This window comes from Baudoinia panamericana, assembly GCF_000338955.1.
Source record: "Baudoinia panamericana UAMH 10762 unplaced genomic scaffold BAUCOscaffold_2, whole genome shotgun sequence".
NCBI lineage: Eukaryota > Fungi > Ascomycota > Dothideomycetes > Mycosphaerellales > Teratosphaeriaceae > Baudoinia > Baudoinia panamericana.
Genome location: NW_006911258.1, coordinates 775,990 through 795,945, shown reverse-complemented (window position 1 = coordinate 795,945; position 19,956 = coordinate 775,990). Strand labels below are relative to the sequence as shown.

General features: G+C 54.4%; 9 protein-coding genes across 9 annotated transcripts; 6 read left to right on the top strand and 3 right to left on the bottom strand.

The window, feature by feature from the left end:
* The first annotated feature begins 635 nt into the window (after positions 1–635).
* BAUCODRAFT_350618 (uncharacterized protein) lies at positions 636–2,771 on the top strand. The gene is made up of 2 exons (XM_007675140.1): positions 636–796; positions 872–2,771. Exons 1-2 carry the CDS (start codon positions 725–727, stop codon positions 2,645–2,647), a joined length of 1,848 nt encoding a protein of 615 aa, XP_007673330.1. The 5' UTR covers positions 636–724; the 3' UTR covers positions 2,648–2,771.
* Positions 2,713–4,416, bottom strand: BAUCODRAFT_119354 (uncharacterized protein; the record flags this gene model as incomplete). Its single annotated transcript, XM_007675139.1, has 3 exons — positions 2,713–2,718; positions 2,749–2,880; positions 2,941–4,416. 3 exons carry the CDS (start codon positions 4,414–4,416, stop codon positions 2,713–2,715), a joined length of 1,614 nt encoding a protein of 537 aa, XP_007673329.1.
* Positions 4,417–4,495: 79 nt separating this feature from the next.
* On the bottom strand, positions 4,496–6,038 carry BAUCODRAFT_30180 (uncharacterized protein). Its single transcript, XM_007674771.1, has 2 exons — positions 5,963–6,038; positions 4,496–5,909 (listed from the first exon to the last, which is right to left on the bottom strand). The coding sequence occupies exons 1-2, from the start codon at positions 6,010–6,012 to the stop codon at positions 4,874–4,876; spliced, it is 1,086 nt and encodes a 361-aa protein (XP_007672961.1). The 5' UTR covers positions 6,013–6,038; the 3' UTR covers positions 4,496–4,873.
* A 330-nt stretch (positions 6,039–6,368) lies between these two features.
* On the top strand, positions 6,369–7,561 carry BAUCODRAFT_30179 (uncharacterized protein). The gene has a single exon (XM_007674770.1). It carries the CDS (start codon positions 6,652–6,654, stop codon positions 7,438–7,440), a length of 789 nt encoding a protein of 262 aa, XP_007672960.1. The 5' UTR covers positions 6,369–6,651; the 3' UTR covers positions 7,441–7,561.
* A 157-nt stretch (positions 7,562–7,718) lies between these two features.
* On the top strand, positions 7,719–9,015 carry BAUCODRAFT_145153 (uncharacterized protein; the record flags this gene model as incomplete). Its single annotated transcript, XM_007675138.1, has 6 exons — positions 7,719–7,847; positions 7,953–8,004; positions 8,062–8,243; positions 8,297–8,552; positions 8,616–8,780; positions 8,837–9,015. 6 exons carry the CDS (start codon positions 7,719–7,721, stop codon positions 9,013–9,015), a joined length of 963 nt encoding a protein of 320 aa, XP_007673328.1.
* A 220-nt stretch (positions 9,016–9,235) lies between these two features.
* BAUCODRAFT_153902 (uncharacterized protein) lies at positions 9,236–12,739 on the bottom strand (the record flags this gene model as incomplete). Its single annotated transcript, XM_007675137.1, has 2 exons — positions 9,236–10,151; positions 10,338–12,739. The coding sequence occupies 2 exons, from the start codon at positions 12,737–12,739 to the stop codon at positions 9,236–9,238; spliced, it is 3,318 nt and encodes a 1,105-aa protein (XP_007673327.1).
* Positions 12,740–13,304: 565 nt separating this feature from the next.
* On the top strand, positions 13,305–15,098 carry BAUCODRAFT_145151 (uncharacterized protein; the record flags this gene model as incomplete). The annotated part of the gene is made up of 3 exons (XM_007675136.1): positions 13,305–13,431; positions 13,487–14,537; positions 14,591–15,098. The coding sequence occupies 3 exons, from the start codon at positions 13,305–13,307 to the stop codon at positions 15,096–15,098; spliced, it is 1,686 nt and encodes a 561-aa protein (XP_007673326.1).
* A 206-nt stretch (positions 15,099–15,304) lies between these two features.
* On the top strand, positions 15,305–17,218 carry BAUCODRAFT_119348 (uncharacterized protein; the record flags this gene model as incomplete). The annotated part of the gene is made up of 2 exons (XM_007675135.1): positions 15,305–15,338; positions 15,705–17,218. The coding sequence occupies 2 exons, from the start codon at positions 15,305–15,307 to the stop codon at positions 17,216–17,218; spliced, it is 1,548 nt and encodes a 515-aa protein (XP_007673325.1).
* Positions 17,219–18,361: 1,143 nt separating this feature from the next.
* Positions 18,362–19,811, top strand: BAUCODRAFT_64291 (glycoside hydrolase family 93 protein; the record flags this gene model as incomplete). The annotated part of the gene is made up of 3 exons (XM_007674952.1): positions 18,362–18,807; positions 18,876–19,099; positions 19,150–19,811. 3 exons carry the CDS (start codon positions 18,362–18,364, stop codon positions 19,809–19,811), a joined length of 1,332 nt encoding a protein of 443 aa, XP_007673142.1.
* Positions 19,812–19,956: the final 145 nt, after the last annotated feature.

Sequence of the window (19,956 nt, the reverse complement as noted above, 5' to 3'; positions counted from 1 at the left end):
GCCTCGATTCGACGTCCTTATCGCTGCCTCCCCACCGCGAGCGGTCCGTAATTCAAGCTACTAGGGCTGCCTCACCTCCGACACAGCAAGCGGTGCCTGATGTGTTTCCTTTGTGTCATGGGCTAGCCGGCGCTTTACGAGTCACCTGCGGTGCTGTCTCACGCTTCACTCGTCCCTTCACCACACCACCTGGATAGTTCGATATCCTTAGGTAGTAGACGCTGTCACTAAGGATGGATCGCACCGAGATGCGCTTCACACCGTCCACCATACCGTCGTAGCCGCAGTGCTTAGAGTCACACGGAAACGATTGCCTGCAAGCAAAGGTACTGGATCGCACATCAATGCACAAGCACTTCAAGCAATATGCACCAGCACGTACGCTCAGCGCCGCGCAGTGCATCTGCTGCCAACAATCTTACAACCAACCCGGAGCGAACGAACAACCCGAGAGAAGCACCGCCGCAGAGGACAAGATCAAGCGTAGATTTGGCGTCTTATACGGAGAAGGCAGGGGCCCAGATGGCTGGCGGGGGTGGCATTAGCGAGCAGCCTCCACGTTCACAGACACAGGGAGGCACAGCAGCTGGCGCGCAGCCAGATAGGGAGAGTACCAAGCTCAATCAGATCATTCAGGTATGCTGAGACATATCCTCTACACTTCCGAGGGCGAGCCCCGTAATGCTGATCAAGGCTACAGCATTTCCACACCAAAGCAGCATTGATGATATCCTCCGCTAGGTCTAGCTTGCCGCAATGGGAAACCGGAGACGGCAAGATCAAACAGGATCGCTGGGTAAGCAGCGCTCCTCTTCGATCGCTTCGAAGCAGTCTCCTGCCACGATAAGGATGTTGCTAACTCGTTGCGCAGTTTAACATCATCATAGATGATACTGAGGTGCTTCTGCGCGATCTACAGGACTGGAAACGGCCCGACTTACCAGACAGAAAGCCACCAGCATTAGTCATCGATGTGTACCTTGATACGGTCAACATCAATCCCAACCAGGTTGTTGTCGCCGTTGATGGAACTGGTAGGAGATGGGACATATCCGACGCCTTGTCTGCATCTTCAAGTGCAAGTCCAAGTTCACGCATAACTAAGGCTGGCGGCAAGAGCATGGAAGTACTCCTCGAGCGGTGGAGGGTCGAGCTCCGCGACCAAGATTCTGTAACTTCTGCAGAAGCTAACGACCCGCTTCCAAATGTTTACAAAAAAGGTGTGGTGCTGTTTCGATCGTTATATACGTACCTACGCTTCCTGCCGGCATGGAAGCTTTACCGTCGACTTGGACGTCACGGGGCGAATAATGGTGGCCTGAGGCTAAAATGGCGGATTAGGCAGGGCTTGGCAGGCGATGGCAAGGGCGAGCCTTTCCCTCTTCTCGTTCCTCGCGATGAAGCATACACTCGCCCAATCAGCTATGGTGTCTCATCTCAGGGAGCGAACGACACTATTGAAGACACAGAAACTCACGATGCTTACACCACTGGTAACTTCACTCCGTTGCGGACTCCGGCCGGGCCACTGCATATCAGCGTCGATTATCGCTCGGATTGCCAACATTTCGACATCGCATCCTCGGAGGCATTGCTAAGTTCACGTTTCTTGCATACCGACGAGGGTATGCCAACGATGCTACAACAAGCCGGACGCTCGCTGCCTGGAGCCAGGACACCCAAGCGCGACATTGACACATCTTCTCGCACGGCACCACGCCAACCGCGAGCACTGTTGGGCGCATATGGCAGTCTCAACACATTCCACGCTACCGGAAAGCGGGAGTCGCCGGTCACAGTGTTAAGGCAGCGGCAATCCGAGGATGATGTGGAAGCGGACGCGGACACACGCTGGACGCCCAGTCCTGCAAATTTCAAGTCGCCATTCAAGGCGGGCTCGTTGGGTAGCTCCTCTGACATGTATCGCCACGCCCGTTCTTCAGAGGTGTTCACAGAAGCTGTCAAGGAGGAACAGGACCAGCTGAAAGACATTGGACGCATTCCGACTCACTCACGCAAACCGTCGTCCATACAAACCTTGCCCCAGCAAGCACTCCGCGTCCCACCGCACTCGCTACCTAACGAGACGGCTATCGCCTCATCAGGATCGTCAAGTCCAAGAGCGCCGCTGCCCCGTTACACAAGTGCATTCGCCGGCAGAACTAAGCGATCGTCATCCACTTCTCAGCCGGACAAAACCAAGGAAAGCGGTGGGAGCTCGGCAAAAGGCTCGTCATCCGACCAAGCAGCTTCCGGCACTAAGAGTGACGAAGATGACATAGCTGACTTCATCCGCCTTGTCGAGTCGAGCGCCGTTAAGGACGCAAACCTTACCAAACCGCAGCCTCGGCACGCTGTGGACTTGTCTCGCTTCAGCCATCTACGAGATACGTCCAGTCAGCTATCCGAGGAGATGGAATCTTCTCTTGTGCTCAGCTCTACGACACCGCCAAGTCGCCGGCTTAGCAATGTTCCCGGTCTTTCTACGTCGTCAAGCCCATCGTCACGAGCTCACGCGTATGCGCCGCCCGTGCGTTCGCGGCTAAGTACGCAAAGTATAGCTGAGGAGGCTAGGATACTACCCGCAATACCAGCGGATACTGATGAAGGAGATGAACCTTTTATCTTCCAAACGGAAGAATTATGACACTGCACATAGAGTCTTGTCGCATAGCGTAGCGCTTGACATCACTAACCTCCAGCCTTCTTTGCTTACAACTTTGCAGTATGCGTACTTTCAAGCGGCACCAGCGGCTTGAAGCCAGCGTACCCTTGATCCCTGCATTCCACTAATTTCTCCCTGTACATTTGCAGGCCGCCAAAAAAGAATCTTAGGCAACGCTTCTTGCCTGGTATGTTGGCTCCGAAGATCCAATTGTCCTGCGAAAGACCATGTCAGCACACAACTAGATTAGATTGTTCGCCCATACGCAAACTCACCTCCGCTTTCCAGAACAGACTCTTCGCAGCCAAGTCTTCACAAAGCTTCGAGTACTCCCTCTCCGCCTCATCCGTGGGCTCAACGATCTGCGCGTTCGCCTGCTCTGCTCGCTCTATCAGACCGGTGATGAACTCAACCTGCGCCTCGATCGCCGGCGGCTGGTTCGTGAAGGCGCCTTTGGGTGCATTGATCATGAACAGGTTGGGAAACCCGGGCATGCTGACACCGAGGTAGCTGGTCGGCCCGGTCTCATCCCAAGCATCCTTCAGCGACCTCCCAGACCGGCCGTGGATTGCGATGCGCGTATAGTTGCCTTCGACCGCGTCAAAACCAGTGGCGAAGATGAGCAGATCCAGTGCGTGCAGTCTACCATCGGAAGTTCGGACGCCTGCCGGCTCAATTCCTGCGATGGGCGTCTCTTTCAGGTCGACGATATCCACATTTGGTCTGTTGAATTGCTCGAAGTACTTCTGGCCGTTGGAGGCGTTGCCGTCGCAAAGCGGTCGGCGCGCATACACGTCGTGAGGCTTCAGCTTGCGTGCCTTCTCCGGATCCTCGACTATCTGATCAATTTTTCGCCGTATGAAGTCACAAGCTCCTTCGTTGGCTTCAAGGTCAATGGTGATGTCGTTGAACGTCCCGAACATGAAGCGGAAGCCGTTACCTTTCTGCCAGTTCTCCTCGAAGATGCGCTCACGATCTTCGGCACTGACGTCGTGGTAGGAGGTGGTGCTCTCTTTGAACCCGAACCCCGTGATCGAATTCCTTACCTGGTCGAATATGGCGTCCCAATTATCGTTGATCCACTGACGATACTCTGGTGTGACTTTCCGATCACCTGACGGGACGCTGTACTGCGGGTGGCGTTGGAAGCAGGTCAACGTCTTCACTTTCCGCCCAATCTCGGTGATGACCTGGACTCCGGTCGAGCCGCATCCGATCACACCAACCCTCTTACCGTCAATATTGTAGTTTTTCGGCCATTTAGCGGTGTGATGAACGTCACCTTGGAATGTCTCTAAGCCTGGAAAGTCCGGTGAATTGACAGCTGATAGCAGACCTAATCCAGTGATTAGATACTTTGCCGTTAGCACCCTGTCACCAGTAACAGTAAGCTGCCATGCGCCAATTGAATCGTTCCAATTCGCCGATAGCATTTGGGTGTTGAACCGCATGTGCTTCCGCAGATCGTGTCGTTCGACCACATGTTGGAGGTAGGCAAGCACTTCAGGTTGCTTAACGTAGTGTTCCTTGAAAGGATATTGCATGAGGTCCTCCTTGTCCCAGGAGAAGCGGTAGACGTAGCTTTCAGTATCGGACATGGCTCCAGGATATAGGTTTGAGTACCATGTTCCTCCTACATCGTCGTTCTGGTCGATGACCAGGCATCTCAGACCAATGGCGCGAAGGGCATGCAATTGGTTGATGCCAGCAAAGCCCGCTCCCACAATGACAGCATCAAGTTCTTCGGACATATTGCAGGCCCTTTCGATGATGAGATGAACAAGGGGTTGGCTTATTCGATAATATTACATATCATTCGAGACACAGTGAGCGTGTTCACCTACCCTCGGCTGAAGAAAGTCAACAACCTGTGTACCTCCTCTAGTGCGGAGTCACGCCATCACTGAGACTCCTTCATCTTCCGCCGAGCGCACTCGCCACTAAGGAGTGAGAGCGTGTGCGTCGTAGCAACATCGACTATCACAGCCCCGGCGAGATTCTTCGTGACGTTCAAGACATGGAGAACGCATCGAGCAGAATCTCACCGTCGATGACTTTTGTCACGGTCAAAATGCGTGAGAACGACATTGGCGTCTCCCTGTCCGCCAGACACTTCCCGAACAAGTTGCTGGAGGCACATTCGACATATCACGATGCCGGTACGCTGTTGATCGCAATGCGCGAAAACAGTCATCGCATGCTGCTGATCTACTTAGCCTCCTTCTGTATGGCCGCCTTGACTTCTTCAGTGAAGCCGCGCTTAAAATCATCCGGCCCTCTGGTAGGCTTCCAACCCAGCTTCTCCCGTGCAACAGTACCCTTGGTCCTCGAGTTTGAGCTCATGGCCAGCTCCACGATATGCGGGTCACCACCGGTAATGGCGTCCGCGGCTTCTTGTAAGGACACCGATCTGACGTCCCGGCTTTTGATTCTGCCGGCTTCGTAAGCAGCGTCAGCGACGCCTTGAGCAATGTCCATCCAGGTGTGCCGGCCATTCTCGGAGAAGATTGTGCCCTGCTTGCCCGTTGGAAGGTCTGCACCGCCTTTCTCGACAATGTTGACGAGGCAGAGAGCGTAGAGCTCGGCAAGGTCTCCGACATGGACGTTGTCCCAAACACCCTTGCCGTCTCCGGCTACCATGGCGTAGCCTTTGGCAATGCAGGCGTTCACGTACGCGGGGACCTGGATGCTGCTGACATTGAACTCGCCAGTACCGACACCGTAGATGGTCGGGCTCATGATGACGAGTGTTTTCACGCCCAGTTTCACGCCTTCGTCGATCACACCTAGCTCGCTGGTGCGTTGAGGATACAGCTCCTTGTCATTACGCATCTTTTCGTAAGCATAGATATCATCCTTGGAATCGTCAAAAACTCTCTCCGGGTCATCCTCTACGTAACCTTTGCTAATCGGCCTGTCCGCGAGATTGCTGGTTCCTGACGTGTGGATCATCCACACATCCCGACCGGTCTGCTGCTTTCGCTTGGCCAACCCTTGGACCAGCGCGGCTGCGGAAGCTGGATGATAGCCGATGGTGGTATTGATAACGATATCATGTTGGGAAGCGACTTCGATAGCTCGGTCGGTGTCGTCAAGGTCTTTATGCAGCACGGGCTTGACTCGGCTGCCATACTTGGCATTCAACTTTGCTACTCTATCTTCACCTCGGACAAGGCAGGTAATGACCACATTTTTCAGTGCTAGATGTTGCGAGTCCAGCAGATGTGTCAATATTGAGCCACCACTATCTCAGTATCAGTCTTTGCACAGGCTTTTTGCGCTCCTCATACGACCAACATATATCCTGTCGCCCCAGTAAGCAGAATCGCGGGTGCTGTGTTTGACATTGCGCTCCAAGTATTGTGTAGAGTCGGCCTCTCCCAAACTCAAGACAAAACGTTAGAGTCTACCCTCTGTAGTGAAATGTGTCTTACACGCTTCTGACTTCATACAGAGGGATCGGCTATTTAGGCAGATTAAATGCCGTGCTTGCCTATCTGGGAAGCCAGACGCAGTAGCTGACTCAGGCCATCAAGGCGAGCATGGATCGTTCCGGGTCCTTTCGGCTCCGCGCGACGAAAAGGCGGGGCGGATGAAGATCGCTTGGCGAGGTGTAACGTCATGCTAAAGATAGTTCGCCGCAATCGTGCCAAGTCTCAAAGTCATGCGACAACTACCGTTGACGCTTCTGCTTTCTGTGTCACCGGCGTAAGACAGAGCATCTGCTGATTAGTTATAGCGATCGGGTACGGCCCAAGGTATGCAGCGTCAGGCGGCCTCTCTTTCTACAGCCTTCTGTCGGGTGTAGCGTTCCCGGGGCTTAGCAGTGTCCTTCAGCCAAGCACAGCCTCTTTCGCAGGCTCCCTTCTATTCCTCTCTGCTCCACACTCGTGCTCCTAACAGTCTCCATTACTAAACCCCTACTGACGACGACTGCTCGCTTGCTTGATCGAAGGGCAATACCGACAAACAGCAAGTTGGGTCACATGGCGGCGGCGGAATATTATAATCCAGGCGGCGGCGGTGGCATGCCGCAGTCGCAAGGCCACCCTACTCCAGTGCAGCGTCCACCGATGCCTCAGGGCAGCATGAGCTCGTTACCATATCCTGTCTCGGATGCGCCACCTCCATACACACTCTTTGCAGACCAAGGACGACCGCAAAGCCATAGCCAACCGCCACCCATGAACCGACCACCGCCGAGTAGTTATGCCCCTCCACCTCTCAACGGGTATCCACAAGACAAGCCGGACTATAAGCCAAACTACCCACCGAACGGGCAGTATCCGCCGCAGCCAAACAGTGTGCCGTACCCGCAGTCACAACCACCACCCCAGCAAGGCTACCCTTACCCCAACGGCATGCCTCCGGCAATGTCTACAGTGTACGGTAATAATTCCAACCAACGTCCAGGCTACCCGCCACCAAGTGTGTCGTTTCAAGACAACTACGACGACTACGACAAGCGCAGCCGCAGCAGAAGTCGGGACGGAAGGCGGCATCATCACCATCACCGCCACGACCGACCGCAGCAGGATCGGAAGAAGAGCGGCGGCACCGCAACATTCTTGGGCGCTGGCGGCGGTGCGATTATTGGAGATTTGATATTTCCTGGATTAGGCACGGTGGGAGGCGCTTTGCTAGGCGGTCTCAGTGGCCATGAGTATGGCAAGCAGCGAAGATCTTACAGCAACCCTAGACCAAGGGAGCGTTCGTATGTTGACGACCGGGACTATTACGAAGACGGCCGCGACGGCAGGGGACGTAGAAGGTGATGAGATGATGTTAATATGGGCACAATACGCTACGACGCCGGACGATCGTGCGGTGCGACTTCTGAAAGATATTAGCAAGGCGTTAGCTAGTAATTGAATGAAGCTTTCTTTCTCTGCGACGACGTGCTCGTGCCATTCAATCTTGATTCACTTATAGCTGGGCGTTAAGTGTTCGCGTGATACCTGGAATCCGCTGCGGCAAACTTCCGCTCATGTTTCCGATTTGGGAACATCATCAACTCAACTGTGCATTGTCATCTCACCTGCCCAAAGTTGAGATGGCATGCTCGTTGCGTGCCCTGCTTAGCTTACCAACACCGTTGCGGCATGTGCTATCGTCTTTCATTGCGCAAAAGCGCGCATTCTCAATAACGGGACTTGCGCAAGCCGGCCATGAGAACCCACTGGTAGGTGAGCGAGCTTCAGATACAGGGCGTACCGGTTCTTTGTGTTGCGACAAACCGTGTATAGTCTCCGCTGCATAATGGATTCGTTCGTTGACCGCAGCATAGGGTCTTCCGCGGTCAGGAACGCCACCTAACCTAGCAGCGCGTATGAGGAGAGGTACAGTATGTGTCAACCCCTGTACGACCAGAATCTGTGTATCTGACACGTCCACAGGCCTTCCAGAAAAGCGTGCCATCCCCAGTGTCGGCAAAGTAATCGCCGTCAGCAGTGCCAAAGGTGGCGTCGGTAAGAGTACCATTGCTGTAAACCTCGCACTGGCCGCCGCACGGCAAGGCATCGCAACCGGCATTCTCGATGCGGATATATATGGGCCCAGTATACCGACCCTACTCAATGTAGGCACAACTACACCCTCCTTGATATCTCGTCGGAGCTCACCATTGCCTAGTTAGAAGGCCTTGAACCCGACCTTGACCCAAACAACCGCTTGCTCCCACTAACAGCGTACGGCATCAAAGCAATGTCAATGGGTTTTCTAGTGCCCCAGGACAGCCCAATAGCCTGGCGCGGGCTCATGGTGCAGAAAGCAGTGAACCAGCTTCTGTTCGAGGTTGCGTGGCCGAAACTGGATTTGCTGGTGTTGGATCTCCCACCAGGTACTGGTGACGTGCAGCTTACGATCACACAAAGTATTGAACTCACCGGTACGTTTACACGACATACGCCGCAGGGTGTTTGTTTAGCGTTGGTCGCTAACGGAGGTAAAGGTGCCATCATCGTCTCGACGCCGCAGGATCTAGCACTCCGCGATGCGGTAAGAGGCATCGACCTCTTCCGGAAGGTCAAAGTACCCATCTTAGGTATGGTGCAGAATATGAGTACGTTCAGGTGCACGAATTGCGGGCATGACCATGATATCTTCGGGCTAGACGGTGAGCGCTCTTTCTACGCCTCCCAACTTCCCTTTGCCGAAGCTGACGTTCAACAGGAGCACGCAGGAAGTGCGAACAGCTAGGCGTGAAGCTGCTTGGAGACATTCCGCTACATGCACAGATCTGCCACGATGCAGACACTGGCAAGCCGACCGTTGTTGCCAACCCGGAAAGCCCTCAAGCACAGGCTTTCAATTCTATTGTCAGCGAGCTGGCTGCAACACTACCCTTGTAGTACACGGAAACTGTGTGGAGCTTGCAATCAATGCGGCAGACTCATAATATGCGCTGCTCTCTATGCTTCCTGTATAGCGTCCTTTCGCACGTCACCAGCCGCCGTTGGGTATCACTTGTCATCATCGTCCTCATCCCGCCTCGCTATGCCTGCCGAAAGTACAATGCATGATCCAATACTCGTAGCAGCCACCACTTCCGGGAGCACGCTGACACACTCATCACCTCCGCAAATACTGCACCAGCTGCTGCACCTTTTCCTTCGTCTCATCCGACAGTTGATCGTCTGGCGGCCCCAGCACCTTCTCAAAGACAGGCATCAATCGATCTGTCAAGCCCATAACAACCGCATTCCGCTGCTGATAGAGTCCAACGATCATCTCAAACACCGGCTCATTCTCCCTAAAGTCTTCCTTCAGCGGCAGAACGTCCACAAGCCTAGGTAGAACCTCCTCAAGCGGCACATGCTGCGGCGCCCTCCTGATCATCCGGCTAACACAGCCCGCGGCATTGTCCAGCAGGCGAGCGTCATCTTCACTCGATGTTGAGCTCCGGCTTGACAACATTGGCTCCAAAGCGCCGAGGATGGTGTTGTAATTGCCCAGCACCTCCCGGTCTTCCTTGCTGTGGTAGCATAACATACCCATAGCATACGCCGCGTTGCTTTTGCACTCAGGATCTTCGTCCGTCAACCGCTTGAGCAACACGCGCATCAAGCGTTGTGTATAGGGTGTGCAAGCCTCTTTCATTGCGTCAACGCATTCGCCGATGGTCCCCACCGCCGCAGAACGCTCGTAGCGCTCTTGACTTGAAGTGTACTTCAGCACGGGAGTCTCAAAGACCTTCCATAACTGCGCGAACTGCTCCCCGAGCGCCTCGGCGAGGGCAGTAACGGCTTCCATCGCGGTTTCGATGGCCAGCCAGTCGTACTCCGCGCTCTCCTCAACGAGCACCTCCGGGTCGTCGAGATCATTGTCCACTTGGCAGGGATGTTGCTTTTGCAGTAGCAGCAGTAAGACCGCTGTGGCTTGCTCGAGTGGTGTGGTGTTGCCGGATGTGAGTGTAGGGGTTAGAATAGCTGGCCCACAAAGCTTGAGGGTAGCGGCGAAGTTGCGGTTGACTTCTGTCACGGTGGCCCTGTGGATACAGTCAGCGCCTGGTCTAAATATCTCGTCGTTGTGCCGTATATTTTGAAGGATTGCCGATATCAGAAACAGCCTCTACGTTTTCACAGCACTTGCCGTAGCATCTGAGTGAGCTGGGTAATAACGGAAGGTTTCTCATCACTTAGGCCGAAAAGGGAGGAAACGACCATAGACATACCTGTCAACCTCCTCCTGCCACAACGCAAGCGTGCCATTCATGACCAAGTCGCCTAGCTTTTCTAGATCCGCGCTCGGCTGGACTTTGACCGGAAGGCCAGGTTGCCACTTCTGCATGCCGTTATCTGCCTCGGCCAAGGTCCATAGGGTGGAATAAGCGCGCCAGATCGAGCTGACGGCGCTTTTCCGGACGCCTTCGAAGCTATGATCAAGCAGTGGGAGCACGACCTCGATCGTCTTCTGCATGTAAGGCAAGTACTTGCTTTTCGCGTGTGACAGAATGTCACCCACGACTTCAACAGCGATCTCTTTCTCCATGGCCACCGCAGTTACAGCGCCAAGATCGTCCCAGTCGTCTTCGTCGTCCTCCGCTCCCTCGATAAGGGCCTGTGCGACAAGGTCTTCGCTGATGTCGTCATCTTCGTGCTTGCCATTAGCACCCGCAACACGAATCTTCTTGCCGGCGATCGTGACTTCCTGCCCAATTAGGTCCGAGGCTTCAGCGCCTAGGTCGATTTCTCCATCCGTCTCCTCCTGCTCAAGGCAGTCTATGAGCGCCTTGACGACACCTTGAAGGAATGGCTCAAAGTTCTCTTCGTATACTCTTGCCAAGGTTGACCAGAGAATGTAGCTTGTTTCCTTCAATCTCTGATTATCCAGCTTCAGGCCTTCTTCGCTCGACTGCATGAGGGGCTGGACGTAAGGCTGGAAGGCCTCTGCACCGACAGCGCTAGCGATTTTGCCAAGCGAGTCAAGCACGATGCTTCTAAGCTCAAGCTCAGCCTCGCTGTCCTTAATGGCGATATATTGACCGAGGCTTTGCATGGTCTGCTTGAAGAAAGGTTCGAATGCAGACTCGGATGCGCTCGCGATGGCGCCGACAGCACTGACGGCTGCCATCTGCACCTTGTGGTCGTCGTTGTCAAATAGCGTAGCAAAGCGTGGTACGAGATCGTTAACGTAACGAGCGGCGTCTTCTTTGCTTAGTCCTTCAATGAGCGAGTCGACAGCCATGCAAGAAGCTTTCAAGATGTGGGTGTTCAGCTCATGCTCTTTGGTGCCTTGCTGTGAGTTCCGCATGCCCTGCAATGCCAGGTCGAAGTTCTTGATTAGTGCCGGTATTAAGCGCGCGTGCTCCTTCCCCATATCCTCTGCCAGGTCATCAGCTAACCGCGCAACGCTGTTAAGAGCCGCACTTCGCACGCTCGTAGCTGGATCTTCTAGCAGATGCAGCACAAGAGGCAGGATCTCGGATAGTTGTGTGGCAATGAAGTCTGGAGCGCCCTCGACGCACATGCCTAGCGCCAAAATACCTGCGCGCCTGTGGCTCGCATCGTTACTCTGTACATACGGTCCGATAGCTTTCAGTAGCGGCACAGCTACCTGACTCGGCGGTAAACTTTCGGAGAGGATGTCGAGCAGCCCCAAGGCTGACCGCGCGGGTGAGATGTCGTCTTCGTCCGAGGGTATCTCTTCCAGTTCGGTGGCTACTTGCAAGCACATCTTGGTCATTTGCTCGCCAACCTTCAAACTCTGCACCTTCAATTTGCGGAAGCGCACACATTGCATCAAGAAGCTGAAAGCCTGCGATCGCACCTCATCGTCGATGTCGGTGTTACTCGCGACCTGCATGAAGAACCGCAGTAGATCGCCAAAGTGGGCACTAAGGAAAGCGCTCTCGTAACTCAACAGCTTGTTGAAAACGTCGAAAGCCTGCATCGTGTGCTCCTCGTCGTCGGCCTCGATCGTGCTCTGCAGCACTCTGACCATATGCGGGATGGTGCTTTGAAAGCTCTTCAAGCTTTTCGTGTCTTCATCTGTGTCCAAGACCATGGCCAGTTCGGAGAGCGCAAGCATGGTGTTGAGTCGAACCTCAACAGACTCCGGGTCCTGGATCGTTCGGTTAAAGAGAGCGAGCATTTGACCCATGTTCTCTTGAAACATGTCGGGCATTGTCTCCAGCAACGTATAGATGATGTACAACCCAACCTCTCTATGCCGAGCAGTCTGGCTGGTGGCAGCTTGCTGCAAAATGCCTGGGAGTTCCGACCATTCGCCATCTTCTAGGTCTACTTTGGCTATAGCTGCAATCACTCGGGCCTTGCTGTGCCTTGGCAGTGGTTTCTCCTCATCGATGGTCGATTTGAGCAAAGAGTCGCGAAGTTGGGGCTTCTGTTCGTTGGGCACAGCCGCCCAATGCTTGCTTACAAGCTTGCGTGCTTCGACCGCGGCGAGTTGTCGAAGCTCAGGCTGGCTGTGCGAGATGATGATATGTATCAAGGCCGCAACCGACGCCGGAGAGGTGTAGTAGCTTTTGTTCAGCTGACTTGTCGCTTGCTTTACCTTTTGTGTGTCCGGCAGCAGAAGTGCCTGAAGCAACGACACGAACTCCTGCTCGTCCATGCTGTCCAGTGGTGAACGTCAGTGGGCGCAAGGAGAGTCTCGCAGTGTGTACTGCGAGGATTCGCTACCAGCTCCGAACTTTTTGAGAGCCTCCACTCGAAATTTCGCGCTTGGGCCAAGCAGGGTCCGTCGGCAGAATCGCGCCGCGACAATTTCAGCCTCAGGCACAGGTCTGGCAAACCTCAACTTTGTCCCAACCACGTGTTGACCGTCCACGTCATCTTACATTCGTGTAGAGCTAAGGCTGGTTCCTCGCGGGTACCAAGACGCGCCCGGTATGCCGCTACCCAGTGACCAGTCCCAAAAGTAGTGCAGCCATTGGCGGGCGCACCATCTCACACGATCTTACGCCCCACGTGCAGGCTTCTGCTGCTGGCAACTGGATCTGCTTGACGGACGGTGAACTGTTTTTGTGATCCACCAACAACGGAGGCGGACGCTATGTCTAGTGCCTGCATCATGTCCGCCGTCATGCTGAGCAATATATTATCACAAGCTCCCCAAGCTTTGGACAAGCGCGTCTTGTCATTGCTTGGGAGCTCTTGTCTGTTTACCGACGTATAGGATGCTTAATCTCTTCTTGTTGACCGTGGCCGGGCTCGTTGCCCAGGTCCTCGCTGCGCCGAACGAGCGGAGGCAAATTGTGAACAACACGATCATCACTGACATCAATACCATCTCGCAATACTGGGGTAGGAGAGGCTCCTTGGAATGGCTAGAAATCGCAAACTGATCGATCAATCACAGGTCAGATCAGTCCATACACCGATAACGCAGACAGCTACTTCGGTGTCCAAGACGTCGGCCTTCCCAATGGCTGCCAAATCGAACAGGTGCACTCTCTGCAGCGTCACGCCCAACGCTTCCCGACCAGCGAATATGACGACGGTGTCAATGACGAGAACTTCGCCGCTAAGGTCTTCAACTTCACCTCGACCCATTCTACCTCCTTGTTCACCGGCCCGTTGACTTTCTTGAACACCTACCGCTACCAGATGGGCGAAAGCCTGTTGACCAACATTGGTGCGGCGACCGAGTTCCAGGCGGGTACGACCTTCTGGAATCGCTACGGTCGGACACTGTACAATGCTTCTGCTGGCCAAGTTGTCTACAATGGAAGCTATGCGAATGGCACAGCCAGGCCTAAGCCCGTTCTCCGAACTACCAGCCAATCCCGCATTGAAAACTCTGAGATCAGCTGGGCTCTGGGCTTCTTCGGACCGTCGTTCTATCCTACGCCAATGCCGAACTTGACAAACTTCGCCAACGGCTCGCTATTCGATGTGGTCATCATTCCCGAGGGTGGTACCGAGAACAACACCTTGGCCTCCTACGACAGCTGCTTCGAAGACGATCTTCAAAGCGCGGATCTCGGCGATCAGGACCTGATCCATCAATATGTCCCGTTGTATATTGGTGCTGCTACCCAGCGTATGCAGCAGTATGCTCCAGCAGGCTTCACCTTCACCGTCAATGACACCTACGCCATGCAGTCCATCTGCGCGTATGAGACTGCTTACATCGGCATGTCCGACTTCTGCGGTCTCTTTACAGAGGCTGAATGGCAAGGTTTCGAGCAGACGCTGGACATTGAGTACTACTACGATTACAGCTTCGGCTCGCCAACGGGCCGTGCACAGGGTTTAGGCTACCAGCAGGAGCTTCTTGCACGATTGACCAACCAATACATCACGTCCAGCAACAGCTCGGTCAACAGCAGCATTACCAATAACGCTGCTCAATTCCCGCTTGGCCGACCGTTCTACGCCGACTTCACCCACGACGACATCATCGTCAGGTATTGTCTACCGTCTTCGTAACCACAAATATATCGCCGCTGACCACTACTAGCACCCTAACCTCCATGTCCGTCGACTACTTCCGCGAACACCCAAGCCTGACCCAATACCCACCCGACCCGAACCGCCACTTCATCCTATCCCACCTAACACCATTCGGCAGCCGTCTCATCACCGAAGTCATCGGCTGCAACTCCGCAAACCCTGCCGCCATCCACAACAAGCGCACCGAGTACTACCCAACTCAATACGGCTACAACCCAGCTAACGCCACCAACAAATTCATCCGCATGCGTCTAAACAACGGCATCGTCCCGCTCAACACTATTCGTACGGGTGAGTGCTTGGGTCGAACGGACGGCTTGTGCAGCTTGCCGAATTTCTTGAAGAGTCAGTACGAGGCGGAGCAATTGGCGAACTACCAGTTTGCTTGCTTTGCTAACTACACGATTGTCAACCCGTATAATGGGAACGATTATGATGGTACGATCAGCAATACCACTGGTGGTATTACCGTTCATCCTGGTCAGATTACGGCACAGTACCTCGAAAGCTTGTGAGTGCGCGATAAATGGTAGGACGATGGACAGTCATGATTTGTACGTCGTGATGCCTAAAAAGACAGATAGAGCTGCTAATGGTAATTTCACGTTCAGACCACAACGATCGAACTAGCATTGATGGCCGTCTGGAGCTGTATTGCCGTTCATTTCACTGTCGGCTGGCTTCGCTGCTCGGCAACCGCTTTGGGAAGGTTTATGCAGAAATGCGGCTCCATCCCGCCAAACGCAGCAAACCTGGTATGACTGAATACTGTCAAAGCTGCTGTGTCTACATATGGTTGGACGACAGCGCGATACCGTCCCCGTCTCTCCTCGAAAGAGACCAGCATTGATGCAATTGCGGTAGGTCGGCAGAACCAATGCTTAGCGGCGGGTAAGTTGCGCCTTTTGCGAGTCATCAACGTACAGAGTAAGGTACCGTGTCAGGCGTCCCAACTTCTGAACTTCCCACTTCTATTCGATATTGTACGCTCTTTACACGCTCTTTTCAGATCGGTAACATGGCGACCATAACAACCACCGTTGAGCCCGAGACGCTTGAGCTACAAACTCTCCATCCCTCTGGCATCCAACCAGCGGCCAAGCACTCAGCATCTCCAACAGCACAGCAATTAACACTTACAAGTTCGGAACCTACACCATCCTCCCGAACAACAACCCCTCTCACTAGGACTCGCGCTATTATCGTCATCACACAGCTTGCCGGCATCAACTTCGTCTCCAGTTTCGGCAACGGCCTCCTCACAACAGGCCTACCCGCCATCTCCGCTTCCCTCTCGCTCAAACCAAATCTGCTCGTCTGGCCCGCATCCGCCTTCTACCTGACCAGCAGCAGCTGTCTCCTCATCGCCGGCTCCATTGCCGACATCAGCGGGCCGCGGACCATGAATCTGATCGGCTGCTTCCTCCTCGCTTGCTTCATCCTTGGCAGCGGACTGTCACGCACGGGTATCGAGATAATCATGTTCCGCGCCATGACGGGTGTCGCAAGTGCCCTAGCCGTGCCTTCCGCAATCTCCATCGTCTCGACATCACTCCCAGACGGCAAACCCCGGAACATCGGGTTCGCATGTCTCGGTCTCGCTCAACCCCTCGGGTTCTCCTTCGGACTGGTGCTAGGCGGTGTGCTGATTAGCACCATCGGCTGGCGAGCAGGCTACTACATCTGCGGCAGCATCACTTTCATCCTCTTCTTCATCGGCATCTGGTCGCTCCCACCCATGCCCGTACCTCAAACCGAAATACCTAAATGGAAACGGCTAGCCACCGAAATCGACTGGATCGGAGGCGCACTAATCTCCACCTCCATCGCCCTCCTCTCCTACGTTCTCGCCATGCTCTCGGTCGACCTAGACCACATTCGTCACGCAAGCAACATCGCCTTACTCATCCTCAGTCTTGCCTTCATCCCGGCCTTCATCTACTGGGTGCACCACCAAGAGAAACGCAACAAACCCGCTCTAATCCCCAACTCCATCTGGTCCAACCGCGCCTTCAGCAGCATGTGCACCATGATCCTACTCGTCTACGCGACCATTAACCCAATGGAACTCTTCAGCAGTCTCTTCTTCCAAACCATCCAATCCACCACCGCGCTGAGGGCTTCGCTGCGCTTACTCCCCAACCTCCTCGTCGGCGCAGCCGTCCACCTCCTCACGGGTCTGATCGTCGACCGCGTGCCCGTCCTCTATGCCGTCCTGATCTCCTCAGGACTATGCGCGCTATCACCACTGCTAATGGCAATAGTCAACCCGGCATGGCCGTACTGGTACGACGCTTTCTTCGCTCAAGCTTTGTCACCCGTTAGCGTGGACGTCCTTTTCACGGTTGGATTGTTGGTGGTCTCCGATGTCTTTCCCACGCGCACACAAGCTCTGGCTGGAGCGGTGTTCAATACGCTGGGACAGTTGGGGAGTTCGATCGGGTTGACTAGTATGGCTGTCATTTCCTCTGCTGTGACGCAAGATTCGGGCTACGCGGATGAATCGTCGAAAGCGGCTATTATGGCAGGTTATCGAGCAGACTTCTGGACGATGTTCGCTTGTATGGTGGGCGTTTGTGTGATTGGGGGGTGGGGGTTGAGGGGGTTGGGGAAGGTCGGGTTGAAGAGGGATTGATCGAGCCATAGACACGGTTTGATGGCAAGATGTGAAGAACGCACTGTCCTTGTTTGACCACACACGATACCAACTTTATGATCCGCCGACGCGTGATAACTCACGGTACCAAAGAGCGACGGTAGTTCACTAACGTAAAAATGTCCAGGCTTTCACTGGTATGTTGGATCAGAGACTCATGCTGACTGGATGAATGCTTTCACACACAATGCAAATAGCTCGCTCTAGAATCTCTCGTTGCTTGCGGTCGTTCAAGCGAATTTCGCGGCAGGCTACTATAGCACTCATGATTACTTGCATGCCTAGTATCCGACTGTTCGTCGAAGTGTGATAGCCTTGTTGTTACTCAGTCGGGCATCATGCCGGATCGTACTCTTCCTCCTATGCTGCTTCTTAAGCCGACAAGACTCTCCGGCGTAGTAACCGGTGTTCGGCAGGGCGGTTCTAAAGTGGAGTCAGGGACGAGGGGCCCCAGATACACGCGAGTCATGCCACACTGGGCTTTTTAGGCTGAACACTAGTCTGCTTGGTGAACTCGTGACTGCAGGTAGTCAAGCATGTGCGTGCCGAGGTGGGCATTCCAGCACCTCCTCTGCAAGGTACCTTCGCCTTGACTAGGATGGTGTGCTTGATCCGCGTAGAGATACTCCGCATCAATCACAGCATCAACGCATACGTACCTGAAGTGATGACTGAGCTGCTCATTCCTGGCTGTATTGTAGCCCCAGTATTGGACTGGATTTGATTGATGAAGATTGGTGCTGGCTCTCAGTCTTGAGTCTGCAGGACTCCTCACCCTGGTATGATCGACAGGGACTCCTCCAAACGCTGCATCAGCTAGGCCAGGAGACGGATATGCAATGCCGGCATGGCGCGGAGGCTGACAGTACGGTTAGCGACACCTGGGCCAGGTGACCGCATCCTTCACCTGCTCCCGCAGTAGTCTCCATTGCAATTATCCGGCGGCATAGACATCAGCACGACAATCTGATGGATTTAGCGCACTGCAGTGGGCTGTTACAGTGCCACAACATGTAGTTGCCGACAAGCGGGGAAGGTAATAGTAACGGTGAGTCCTATAAAGCGGGCGTCCAAGTCCCCTATGAAGGATGGAGGTCAAGCCAAATCGGCGATTGCCACACAATGCTTTCGACATTCCTGACTGCCTGCTCGCTTCTGAGCGCAGCATTGGCGACTCCATGGGGCTACAATCAAGGAGGCGCGCCATATGGAGGCCCAGCGCCTCAGAGAGGGGGTGCACCAGGCCCGCAGCCCCCAACTCCCCCACCTGATACCAATATCTTCAACAACGTAACCGTGTTTGCGCCTCCGGCAAGCTGGCCCAATCACGGTGGTAGTTACGCCCGCTCGGTCCTCCTCAACCAGGACTGCGAGCAGGGTACGCCGACGTTGCTTGCAACGGCAGCGTACAGTCCGCCCGATGGAGTCTACTTCATCATCTACAAAAGCACCGACTATGGTCAGACGTGGACCAACATCTCAAAAGCATACTTCAACGGCAACTCTAGCCTGAGCGGCGGCATTATCTTACAACCTTTCCTGTACGAGCTTGCTCAACCTTTCGGAAAGTGAGTATCAATCCCGTCAAACTGGTTTCACCTGGTTGTTTTGAAGATCGAATACTGACCTCCCGCAGATACAAACCTGGGACTGTTCTTTTGAGTGGCAACCTGATACCGGGCGATTTTGCCAGCACCAACATACAGCTCTACGCTAGCGAAGACAAGGGGATCACATGGGAGTTCGTGTCAAACGTCGCTGTGGGCGGGCCCCCGAACACAGATAACGGGGCCCCGTGTGTGTGGGAGCCGTTCATTTTGGCTTACGACAATCTGCTTAATGTCTACTACTCGGACCAGCGTATGTCTCTGGCGAGCAGAATACAACGTGCAAGGCTGACAAACGCAAAGGCGATCCCAGCTATGGGCAGAAGCTTGCTCACCAGTCAAGTACGGATCTTACCGAATGGGGACCTGTCGTCAACGATGTAGCTTATGCCAACTACACGCTGCGGCCCGGCATGATCACCATGGCTCAGATCGGCAACGGGTCCTGGATGTGCTCGTATGAGGTTGGTCTTTGGACGGATGCTGCTGGAAGCAACGAGAGCGCGCCTTATGCCACTCATTACAAGATTGCCGACTCCCCGCTCGACTTCGGCAGCGTGGGCGACAACCTTCTTCGGACTAACACCGGTGGTGTCTCAAGCGCTGGGCCATATACCGTCTGGACGCCTGCAGGAGGTCCGCACGGGACCATAGTGGTCAGCGACAGTACGTATGATCAGCTGTTCCTAAATACGAACAATGGCGATCCGAGTGCGTGGCAGAACGTTACAAGCGGTCACGGTGTAGGCTACACGAGATCTCTGAGGGTGATGCCTGGAAATGGAGGAAAGACGGTGCTGTTGCTTAATGGAGGCATGTATGGCCAGAACTCTACCATCTTCACGGCGGGCGACTACGTCGTGCCTGGTGCGGAGGGCAGCGGGCCCGGTGCAGAAGGATTTCCAGCTTGCAACTTCAACAGCGGAGGGTACGGGCACGGTGGCGGATGGGGCAACTCATGGTAGCCGCAAACACGTTGTCGAAAGTATAAGCACCAAGTGCTGCAGCAGATGGCCCGGGCATAGCATAGTTAGCGAGCTGCAAGGCGGACAGATACTTCCTTGTTCATCTTACAATGATGTGGGACTAGTCCATTGTCGTGCCTGAGTT